Source organism: Rhyacophila brunnea, unplaced genomic scaffold (assembly GCF_057557595.1).
Source record: "Rhyacophila brunnea isolate RB1 unplaced genomic scaffold, BYU_Rbru_1.0 scaffold_10, whole genome shotgun sequence".
Classification (NCBI taxonomy): Eukaryota; Metazoa; Arthropoda; class Insecta; order Trichoptera; family Rhyacophilidae; genus Rhyacophila; species Rhyacophila brunnea.
Genome location: NW_028232752.1, coordinates 33299478 through 33312193, shown reverse-complemented (window position 1 = coordinate 33312193; position 12716 = coordinate 33299478). Strand labels below are relative to the sequence as shown.

The 12716-nt window shown below is 29.0% G+C and overlaps 1 protein-coding gene across 3 annotated transcripts in view; it reads right to left on the bottom strand.

Annotated features, from left to right (window-relative positions):
- LOC147079106 (alkylglycerol monooxygenase-like) overlaps positions 1-12716 on the bottom strand; it is a 110839-nt gene that overhangs the window by 33449 nt on the left and 64674 nt on the right. For all 3 annotated transcript variants that reach the window (XM_085953447.1, XM_085953448.1, XM_085953451.1), the window contains exon 6: positions 303-465. In XM_085953447.1, the coding sequence (XP_085809573.1) occupies positions 303-465 (163 nt within the window). The remainder of the gene's footprint in view (positions 1-302; positions 466-12716) is intronic.

Here is a 12716-nt window from a genome sequence, read left to right as displayed (position 1 = left end):
GTTTGTTGAACTTCTAAGTCATTAAAATCATAATTAAAAACAAAGGAATACTCAACTTCAGCTATTTCATTAAATCGCAATCTACTTGATAACCGAGATAATTGAAGTAGGCATTGTGTAATATAATAAACTGACAACGATTAAATTCCTAATTATTATACCAACAAAAGCTTTTCGCTCGCTAATACAAAAGCACCGTATTGTAGTGATTTGCAATAACTTGGTGAATATATTTAATACAATATTTTACGTGTATATTTAATGCAATTTCTAATAGAATATAATAGAACAGAATAACTTACCATGATGTACTCTGTGATGTTTTGGTGTATTTAAAATGTATTCCAATGGACCAAGTGTCGTGACTGTTTTCGTATGAATCCAAAATTGATACAGCAATGAAAATTGCTGATGCGTAATGAAGTGAGCAGGTGGTATTACTAATGCGAGCGGCAGGTAAAAAATCTGTCAAATAAAAAAAAACACATACATAAATGACAATTTTATGTAATTACATTTGTATACAACCGTAGAGTTTTACACATTAAAACTGAGCTAAACCTGATTGTATCAATCGAAAGTAAAATAATACAATTATTTTTGAAGTTATACTTCTTTTGGCGCGTTTGGGAAGTCAGATCAGAGTGTATTTTTGGCGTGTGACATGTAACACATAATTTATTTTTTCACACGAAAAAAACGCACTCGATTGGATTTGAACCACCGATTGTTCGGTTATCATCCGAACGCACTACCTTTACGCTACAGTATGATACTGCAATCGTGACGATTATACAGTATAATATTATAGTTTAGAATTGTTCCGTTGCCTAGGCAGCAAATTTATTAATGTCGGCCATTTGCAATTCCTTACGTAAACAAACCATTAAACGTCAGAGTGACAGTTGGTACTTTAAAAATAAAAACAACAAGAAACCATTATATAATTTAGTAATATATATTAAAGTGTATAGAAATAAACCAACGGCGTTCCAATAAGCGGCTCTTTTTCTTGAGTGTGTAATTTAACAAGATACCATTATATAATTTAGTAATATAGATTAAAGTGTATAGAAATAAACCAACGGCGTTCCAATAAGCGGCTCTTTTTCTTGAGTGTGTAATTTAACAAGATAATTAAGAGCTAGTCAAAGAATCGAGTTTATTACAAGTTTTGTTACGCCAAAGAAGTATAACTTCTAACGCGCGTACATAAGTACACATTCAGATTTTTTTAGTAGAGTGATTTTATAAAGAAATAACTTCTGAACAGTAGACATTTTCTTATCCAGCATTCCATGAAGAGAAATTATTCATGGAGAAATGCCATGAATTTGTTTGTCATCGCGGATATCATGTTTGAAGCATCGCCTACTATTTGGTTGGTATTTACAATTTAATAGGTACATAAACATAATAATACAGTACCCTGATAGACACAATAAGCTAGTTTGAATAAAGGGCAAATATTCGGGAAATTCTGTTGGGTTTTCTTCCGGGATCTTACTCGAGCACTCCATATTATTATTATTTAGTTTGTGATTCACTTACTCATAACTACCCTAGATGTCTTGAAATTAATATAGAAACCGTTTCTAACTCTGCAATTTATACTGATGATTGGTTTATCAGATTTAATTTAAGGAACTGCGGATGGAATGCTCCGTATGTTATACTGACATTTGATATAGAATTAGTTAAATTCTAATAGATTTAAGTGTTATACTATTCCATTTGAGTCGTTTTTTGCGACCCTGGATTCGCCTTTCGGCATCTTCAGGCACTGTGTACACTCACCAAAAGGCAAATACACACTGACAATTAACACAACCACTGCTAGAGTTGGGTTTCGGGAATTTCCCGACGGGAATTCTCGAGAAATTTTCGAGGTTTTCCATCCCGAATCTCGAGAATTGGTATTTTTAATATTTCGGGATTTCTTTATTATCATATAATGATTGTAAAAACGGTTCTATATGGATAGAAAACACAAAACGTTCAAAGACTGATCGGGGCATTAAACACAATTAATCCAACGTCGACTCAAAATGAGCGAATTTTTTGCAACATCAGGGTATTTTGTGTCATCAGGGTATTATATTAATGATTTTAAATCAAATAAAGCGGATAGATCTGGGCAAACGCCCTTCTATCAGCACCTCACCTCTGCTATATGACTAATTTACCAACCGTAATGAATGGTAAATTATATTCCAGAAGCTTAAATTCATTCCTAAATTTGTCTATAAGCTGTGCAAGTATCATCAATATTAGCCCTTTAATTTTAGAATTAAAATGCAATAATCAAACTTTATGAAATTATATTTTCTACTGAGGTATAGAACTTATTAAAACCCTGATAAAAGTGCAAATATTTTAACATTACAGATAATTCAATTTTATTATTAGTAAAATAAACAAAGCTTGACTTTAACATCTGTGATTTTTGTTAATTGGTATAAGATTAAAATTATAACTTGTTGTGTAGTATATAGTTACAAAAGTGTAAGTATATTATTTAATTAATTATAAGTAGTAATACACATGTGTTCGTGAGTGTATGAAAATGTTAGGTGTCAAACTGTCACGTAGATTGACTACAAATTAACATCATATAATTAATTTCAATACATAATATAATCTCAAAAATGTTGTTTACATGTACTGAAAACATTATTTTAAAATATGTTGTGAGATATTAATATTATTATGACACTTATCTTTGAAATAGGCACGCGAGTACCTAATATAATTTAAATGTCAAAATGTGAAAAAATCTTCGTCATATCGCTTCATTAATTATTAAAATTAATTAAAAATAAATATCTTCCATTTTTATTCCAAAAAAATATTAAGAAATCATTGAGCAGTACATAGTATATTTATAACGATATAGCAAAATATAGCATCCTATTATATATACGTATATATTGTAATGGGACAAAAATATGTTTAATAATATGTATCTAGTAACGGTTTCATCATTTGTAAATAGTTATTATTTCTCATATCATGCATTCAGGAATACGTACATATTTCATTGACCTAGAATCCTAAACCTAGATAAATATTTGTCATTACTTTGATATATCTATTTTAAGACGGAAGGAATAGTCATAAAAAATGATGCTTCATATCGAAACGTAGGGTCCCGTGATACGCTCGTTTAAAACCAGATGTGGTTTGGTGGGGCCAATAACTTCAATGTAGAGTGATTTACATATACCTACTCCTCTTTGAAGATCTGGTAGGAGAAATGATGGTCGGAAGACGTAGACTGAGGTAGTTGTGTATAAAGATAAACAGTCTAACTGGATTTAAGACAGTGGAGAGAGCTTGCGGAAGAGAGAAAGGAGTAGAGATATTTCCTGGAAGTGACCAAATCTCCATTTCTTTGTAACCTCGATGATTATGATGATAACGACTGATTGATTATTTTCGGTAAATTTGTAGGAATTTGGAATTAATTGAATCAACTTTAAATGTATATTATTCAAACTATTCATATTTTTTCATTAAGTAAACTTTAAATTTAAGACGTTCACAGCATCACATTTGAAAAACAAAGAAATTCTATTAAAATAGTATAAAGAGTGAATGTGTACAAAACTTATAAAGTTGATAAATGGAAGTAGACCAAATGAGCTAAGTGGACCCTATTTTTATAAATTATAAAACAAAGACCATATTCTATACTTATATTAGGTGGAATATAATACCAACATCTTAATAATAATGTAAAATCTAATAGATTTAAGTTTTGTACTATTTCATTTGAGTCGTTTTTTGCGACCCGGGATTCGCCTTTCGGCATCTTCAGGCACTGAGTACACTCACCAAAAGGCAAATATACACTGACAACGCAAACTGTTAACCCTAACTTATATAACAAATCAATGAAATAAAGTAGGCAAAAACTCCATTACCTATCTATCAAGTCAAGGGACACAATAACAAAATATAACAAACAAATTATGAATAGTTGAAGTGTTTGTAAAAAACCCCATATTTTATCAATAGTAATACACTCGATAAGCGTATAATAAATCGTCAAAACCTAATAATATATGATCAGTAATTATAAATAATAAAAATACTATACCCAAGGGGTGTAAAATCGTCGAATATGGTTACAATTGTAACGTATTGGGATATAATGGACTTAACTAATGAGATATATCTATGATATCAGTCTTTAAAAGTTATTAGTTGTATAATAATAATGTATTGTAGGTATATTAATTAATAATTATACATACAGAAGGTATGTAATCAAAATCATTCATTCATTTATTCAATCAGTTAATGTGTGTATTCATTACAAATTCTCATAAAATATTAATCTCACTGGGCAAGATAATTATTGTAATTCAAGAATACTTAACTTAGTAGGAAGTCCACATTAAAGAATCATAATTACGTTGAAGGAAAAGCTTTTCCAAATCTTTTATATATCATTAATACTAAAGAAAATAATATGACGTTATCTTTTTTGAAGCTAACAAACTCTAACAGACTATATTCATATTACTCCATTGTTAGATAGTTCTAGCCAAACGTTTACTGTAAGGGATTTTCCTTGTTGAGACACTTCTTGTAGAGAGATCAAAACGCTGATCCGAACGACCCTTTGATCACCATAAGGGGATTTTCCTTTTGTGAGGGAGTTTTCATCACACAGTAAATAAGCTGTTTCCCGTATTTACTTAACGCCATGAATCTGGAAACACTGCCTTAAGCCTAGTTCATAACAATATCTTTTTCGATTTCCGTAACTTAGTACTCTTAGTAGGTACCTAAGTGGCAAAGTTATTTATTGATATTAGGATTATTGCATAACGTAAATACATGTAAAAATAGCTATGTATATAATATATATATATATAAACATATTTTACGTGTAGAATACCTTCAATATAATAGAAAAAATTTATACATAATTTTGAAAACACTTCTGAGAAAATATATTATAAACAATAGAAAAAATATTATTTGAAAAAGTAAGACACCCCGCAGGAATCAAACCTACATCCCTCGGATTTCGCGCTCTGTCCGTGAATAGTATACTTTTCGACGTTTGCGTAATATAATTTGTATTTTAGTACCTATTTTGTTTATTAATTGTATGTTCATTATTATTTTAATATGGCAAAGAAAAACTTTACAAGTGGTAGTATTTTATATTTTTAGTGAAAACTAAAAGCTCTATTGCAGACGCAGCTTTGTTCTGTATTACCGATACTAAGTGAGTATTTTGACAAAGGAAACTGAAGGGTTTCCTGAAAATCAACCGGTGAAATGAAGCCTTCTTGTTTATTATAGAAAACATTCTTCAAACAATATTGGAAAATGCTTTGTGAGGCTTCGACGGATTGGTTTTTTCTTTCTTTTTATTCACAATACTCATCGTTTTTATCTGAAATCACTACACCGAAATATTTTTTTATTATTTTCAATATCTAAAAAATACTGTGTTATTTATAACATCATTTTTTTAGATAACATTTTTCATTTGTACTTATTGGTTGTGAATAATCGATAAAACTTATTATTTATAATATATATATATATATATGTATACTATATATTTAGCTAACATCCTCTAGATAACATTGGGTTTATTCCATATTCACTCATCAATATCTTTAATTTCTAGCGACATAATCTATCCATCTCTGCTCCATCTCCACTACACTAAGACTTATGACTTACCCTTTTCAATTTGTTTAGTCTGCAATCCCAGCGAGTTAGTCCCAACATACAACTTTTATATATATTTTTTTTAGATTGTAAATAGGTACGTGTTTTGGTAAGCATCTATGTTACTTATTATTATTATTATTATCTATTACACAGATACAATATTTTACAAGAACAACAGAAAGTGACTTCTAAATATCTTACTCAAATATTCAGATGCACTATATCCCAGTGGAGAACATTAAAAAGTGTTATCACCTATTAATTCACCACAACCAAAACGCACAGTACAATATTATTTTTATATTTTAATATTTAAATATGTTTGGTTACATTTGTTAAACAATAATAACCTACTATTAAGACTGTAAGACGTAGCGTAAAAATCAACAGCTTATTGCGGAGAACGATATTTATTTTACGACTAATGATACAGACAGACAGATTTTTTTAGAATACAGCCAACACAGGCTGAAGAATAATGGCCGATTGTTAAAATCCAGTTAACCTTTCCAGGTAGCGAGCGAAGTCCAACTGACTACCTGACTGTTCGTCATTTTAAACAAGCGGTAGGATCGCATTCCCAGGTATCTACGGCTTGCTTTTCCTCACATTAAACTCACTAAATTTCACAGTAAGTTGGAAATGTACAATAATTGTACACACATAAACTTTTCCAATTAAAGGGTAAGCGAAAAGAAAGATCATTTTCAGTTTTGAGATAAAGTGAAAAAACTGAATAACTTCCTTGTTATATTATTTATTAAACTTAAATTAAAAGTTATCTTACATATCAATTTAATATTAATTTCAATCATAATTTACTTTGGTTAAATACATTGTTTTAGAAAGAAAAAATATATAAATATTCTTTGTCAAATGTTTGTGATAATGACCTTTCTTTTGAATTTCAATGTCTTATTTCTGAGGCCAGTTTTTGGGCGATAATTTTTATTATTTTTTTTTCAAGTATGCTTTCTAATAGCTGATATAATTCTCCACAAAATGGCATCATTAAATCATTTTGCGATTTTTGTACTTGTCTTTCTTTTCACCCACATTTGATTATTATAAACTAAAATAAAACCAACTCTTAATGTTATCACACCACCAGAAGCCTGTTTACCTGTCTGGTTTAATCGTGTAGGTGAATGTAGACAATATATATTGATAAAAAATATAATATACGTATATTGTAGTTTAAATAGTTCATTAGTTTTCCGTTTAAAAACAAAAGATAGATACTCCTTATCGTGCAGAATTCGGCGAAATGCTTTACCGCTTACGGAAGTATATCATTAGCGAAAGCTGTCTGAAGCCAGAGCTTTTGGTCAATCCACGATTTAATACGAAACAAGGTACCATTATTATTTGTAACGATGTTGCTCAGAAAGCTCTGGATTTCTAAGCTTTAATATAATTTTATCTAATTCATATTATATTTTTCGAATAAAATGTACTATTTTACTATTCACATTAAACAAGTTATGCTTATTTTAACATTAATGTCGTTATTTGTTCAACATATTATGTAACAAAAAAATATTTTTTAAAACAATTTAATATGCGTCGTTATGTTTTTTAATACGAAATACATGACATAAAATTTTGAAGTTTAATAATAATAACATGGAAAACCGATTAAATTATCACATTAAAATTTTTTAATGAATTTCAATGAAAAAATAAAGTTTACTAACTCAAATTGTTTTTTGTAAATGACTCATTTAATATTATTTACCTATCATTTACGGGGTAGAACTCCATTTTAATAGTTTGAAACAAAGTATTTTTTTAAATTCTAAATAAATTTGTTTCAAAACTACTAATCTTTATTACATCACAAGATATTTAACAAATATTATGTATATAATACAACAATTGTTACTTTTAGGTATTTTTATTATTTTTCAAGAGAGCTAATATTTATAATTTTACAGTATAATAAATCATCCATTGCCTTTATAATTATTATTGTCCTTAAGGGCGGACGTGCTCAGCGTGGGTCAAAATGGAGCTTTTTTTCTACTTTCAAAGCATGATCCTGGACATTTCTTAAACGTTGTAGATAATCTATTTACATAATTTTCGAACACGCACGTTAACATCATTTTAGTCCCTACTTCAATTATAGTTTGTCAAGGTATGGCTACGGCCGTATGTTGTAGCTTAACCACTGAGGAATGCCAAAAGAAATGGCGTATTTCAAAAAAAACACTACCTTATTCATAGGTCAATAATTATTATAAAGCAATCATTATTCATAGGATATTTACCACACTTGAATGGTCAAAGACACAGCTTATAATGAATATCTTTAGAATTATCTTCAAAAGTGTTAATCTTGCCCATTTTTTGAATAATAAAATGCCCAATTCTTGTCAAATTTGGATCACAGAGATTATCAATATAATTTTTTATCGTAAATATTTCACTATAATAATATCGATATAAATTATACTGATGGTCTTATAAATGCGTTTAAAAATTATTAAATGTAAAAAATCTTAACACCACTGCACATTTATGTACTTAAATATGACTATATTCTAAAACATTAGAGCGAGAGGTTTAAAAGAATACTATTTTATATAATAAAAATACTTAATGCAGTCATCAAATGTTTTAAATAAACATAAAGGATAATAAGGCTTCAAAATTATATAAATAGATTATCTACAACTTTTAATGTATGTCCAGGATCATGCTTTGAAAATAGAACAAAAGCTCCATTTTGACCTACGCTGAGCATGTCCCCCCTTAAATCTTTTGGATAAAATACTAATTTCAAGTGTAAGCGCCACTTTATAGATTTTTTAACACTTCCACTTCGATTTATACATTTCCAATATGTTTTTATTTTTAATAGAGAAAATTTTACAGTAATTTTAAAAATTATGTTTGCATACTTACTTCTTTATACCTTTCCGGTAATCTATAATTGTAATGCTGTTTAATATTTTCTATTAACTTGATATGTCACACATTACAATTATTATTATTCTCCCAAATCATTTCAATCTTTAAACTGGACGCTAGTGGATTACAAATTAGATGGATAAAAATATTCATATTCCCTCACTAATTACTACGAAACTATAATCTGAATACACCGCACTGCTCTTCTGATTATCTGTCAGAACAATATTATTCCAGTTCAATTGCAGCCTTTCACTGCACGATAAAAAAAACAATAGTTTGCTACATTTGCAGAATTTTCAAATATCGTATTAGGGCTGGCCAGATTATAGATAATAAAAAAAAATAGATAATAATAAAAAATAAAATACATATGTAAACGGGTATAGTAAATAAATTAGTGTGACATATCTAACACATTATATTATTTTACACGATTTATTGTAATTAATATAATAATATAATGGTAATAATATTGCCAATCAATAATTAAATGAGTAACTAAAGTTTGATAGTATGTTGCGTATATTGCGTGTTATGTCAGTTTATTTATATTATCTATCTCCATATTAAAACATAAATGTTTATTAGAAAATAAAATTGTTAATTTCATAAATTAACAATTTAGTTAATTGGTAAAATATTATATCTATTCCTGATTTAAAATAAATTAGCATGTTCGCTTTTTTGTCAAGCAAATGGCTCCTCACAGAATGGAAGTTATATTAAAAGACCTTTCACAAGACGTAGTAATTGTAATTTATCCAATCCATCAAGTTCATTCTTCATCAGAAAAATAAATGTATATTTTTCACTCCAACAACCTGAATATCGGAAAAATTAAATTATCTTCGCAAAAACGACAAATAAGCAAAAAATAATATGAAGTTACCAAAATATTTTTTAGAAGTAATCTTCTAATATTACAAGAATATTATTTATAAGATATATAGCAATTTATCGTAACCATCTTTAGCTTTGATCAATCTACTAATGATGGCCTCTCCAAGCTGATTATTTTGCTCTTCCTATGAATTGCGCTGCTATACCGAGAAATCGGTGACGAAACAGCTGACCGTTTGCAACTGGCTTTACTAATATTCATAAATAGAGTTAATTATATACATTAATTAATTAATTAATTCAGAAATAAACAAAACTGTTTTTAGTGCCAACGTCATAGAACTTAACTTGGTTTTCAGATTTGTGTCGAATCATCTGCGCAGAAATATTTTCAGGTTGACCGATTTAATGACAAGTAGATAGAGCCTAACGCATGTGACAAACACAAATATAACACATGTCATTGGTTTTACTAGGTCTGTAAAATTTATTCCGGCAAATAGTAATTTGCGCTAGCCATTTCGTCTATTTTGTCAGTGGTGGAAATGTAAAACTACGCGAAGCGGAACGCTACAGAATTTCCCGGATGGTAATATGTAACAACACGATTTTTACGTTGTCCCATAATAAACATAAAAAAACTCTTTTCAAGCACCTGTATTATGATTATTACCAACATAATAATTCAACACGTAAGAGATGAATGTATTATTATGGTTGGCATTTTTTTTTATTAAATTGGACATAAGTAACAGCTCAGTTTTATTTTTAAAATTTAATTTTCCCGAAAAACTCAAAATCAATTATAATTTAAGCAAAAAAATTACCGTGGACGAAAAATGTCATTAACGGGTGCAGAGGTTTTATCTGACTTCCGGTCAAGCAAAATGTTCCATGCTATCATTTAATTCATGGTGCGAAGGCTTTTTTTTTAAGGAAACAAACAGTTACATTTCTATTACTAACATTTGAAATATAATAATGAAAAGTTATTGCAACCAGCAAAGTTTCCATGTATACATTATATATTATAATATAGTTAAGCCTAACAAGATAGAGAGTAAGAATAACATAAATATAAAGAAATTACATAAGAAAATTACATGAGAAAAATGAGGAATAATAATAATAAATAATTAAATTATATACAAAAAAAAAGTAAATTAAAATATATATATATATATATATATATCTATTTATACAAAATTTTGGAGATAGCGCGTTTAAATGAAACAGGTGAATTATTAAAAGGATCAACGGTGGAGAAATACATATTATAATTTAAACAAGAGCGCCGAATAAAAGAGTTTTATGCATAATTAGAACCGCTACGACTAGTATGGTACAAAGTTTGGTTTAGCGTAAATCTTGATGGACAATGGAAACCCACCCTTTCGAGTAGGTTTGGCGAGTCAACAAAACCATTGATAATTTTAAAAAGAAATTATTGATCAGATATAGAACGTCGACTTTCCAAAGATGGTACCATAAAAGTTGCAGCGGTCGAAATAGAATTAGATAAATAAAAACAGTAAGCTTTAAAATTGACATGCTTACGAAATCGCTTTTGTACCTTTTTATGTATATATAAATTAAAATTATGTGTTTGTATCTTAATTATGAAAATCTTTACTTTTTTGACAATTAATTAAGTAACCAAACTTCACGAGCTAAAATCACACCACAGTGGACCACTATTTAGAAGACTTAAGCCTCAATTACATTGAGCTTCTTTACGAGCTGTGTGTTGGCGAATTTATAATCTAACAAGCTAACATGTTCGATGATTACACTGGGCGACTTTACAACAGATTATAAATTCGCCAACGAACAGTTCGTAAAGAAGCTCAATGTAATTGAGGCTTTAGTGGAAGGGAAAAGGGGGGGGGGTCGGTTTTAGTATAAACTGAAACAATTCATATCGTCACAAGTCACATCGAAATTAATACCATAAGTGTTCTGCATACAATATTAAACACGCAATTTTCAGATGTTACTTATAATTCTGTCGTTCATGTATTCATGATGAATAACTGTATCGACATTAAAGTAGTTTTTAACAAAGTTTAACAATTTTAACAAAAGGTATTTACGTGAAATCTAGTCAGTTTTTGATGAAAAATAAAATTATGTTTATTTTTAAATACCAGTAAAAAACCATAATTGCATATTATTTTTCCTTCTTTTGATTATGTCCAATCCTAGTATAATCATGTTATAGACCTCCACAAAGTGGAGGTTTGTATTAACAGAATTTTATTTTTACGAGAAATGGATGTTAGCCACTTTCCCAAACCATTCGGTCTATACTTTGACTCCAAACACAAATTGAAAAATAATATGTCTATTTGCCAGACCCGGGATTCAAACATGGGTCCCACAACATTATAAGCCGACCCGTAAGCCACTCGGCCATCGTAGGCGGCATATTATATTATTATACGCATGTAATTCACAAGATGGGGCATTTAAAAATATATATTAATTAACTGGAACGATGCTTTGTAGTGTGCGAGATATCATAGTATCTACAACCCGAGTCCTAACTTGAACATTATATAATTTCATCCCTAAGTAAATTGTCTGGATGGTAATTACGAAACTGAAAATAGAGCATAGAGACCCTTTCAAGGATAACTCCGACTGTCAACATTCATAAGTTCGTGTGTTCCGTGTTCATTAAGATTAACTACTTCGTACATTACATTGCGATGTACATATATACGGACAATTTTGCGACGTATTTAACTAGTCTGGTCCTTTACAAGCCTGTGTATAATAGCGTCGCAGTAATTTTTAATTTAGACTTTAGTTTGAAATGTCATTCCTCCGCAATGAGGCAATATGAGTACATATATATTATTATTCTTCATATATATTATGCACAATTTCGACGATGTCTAGTTTTCTATCAAAATTATCGAGCCTCACGCTAATGTTGATTTTTATAGTAAAAAATATAAATTTTAATAACAATAATTAACAAAAGTAAAGTTTTTTTTTCTTATTTACCAATTACCTAAAATATTAAAATAAAAATATGATAGTAGAGGTGTCTGCTGGAAAGCTTTACAACTTTGTTTGGTCGCCATTTTAGTAAAAAATGAATTTTGACAGTTCATATTTGGAAATCGTGAAGTATAGACGTGGCAAATTTATTATGGAAAAATATTTGATAAACCAATATGTTTTAATCGTAAAAACATGTTATCAAAATCAATCATCAATTATTGTGTCGACTAGAAAGTTATGTA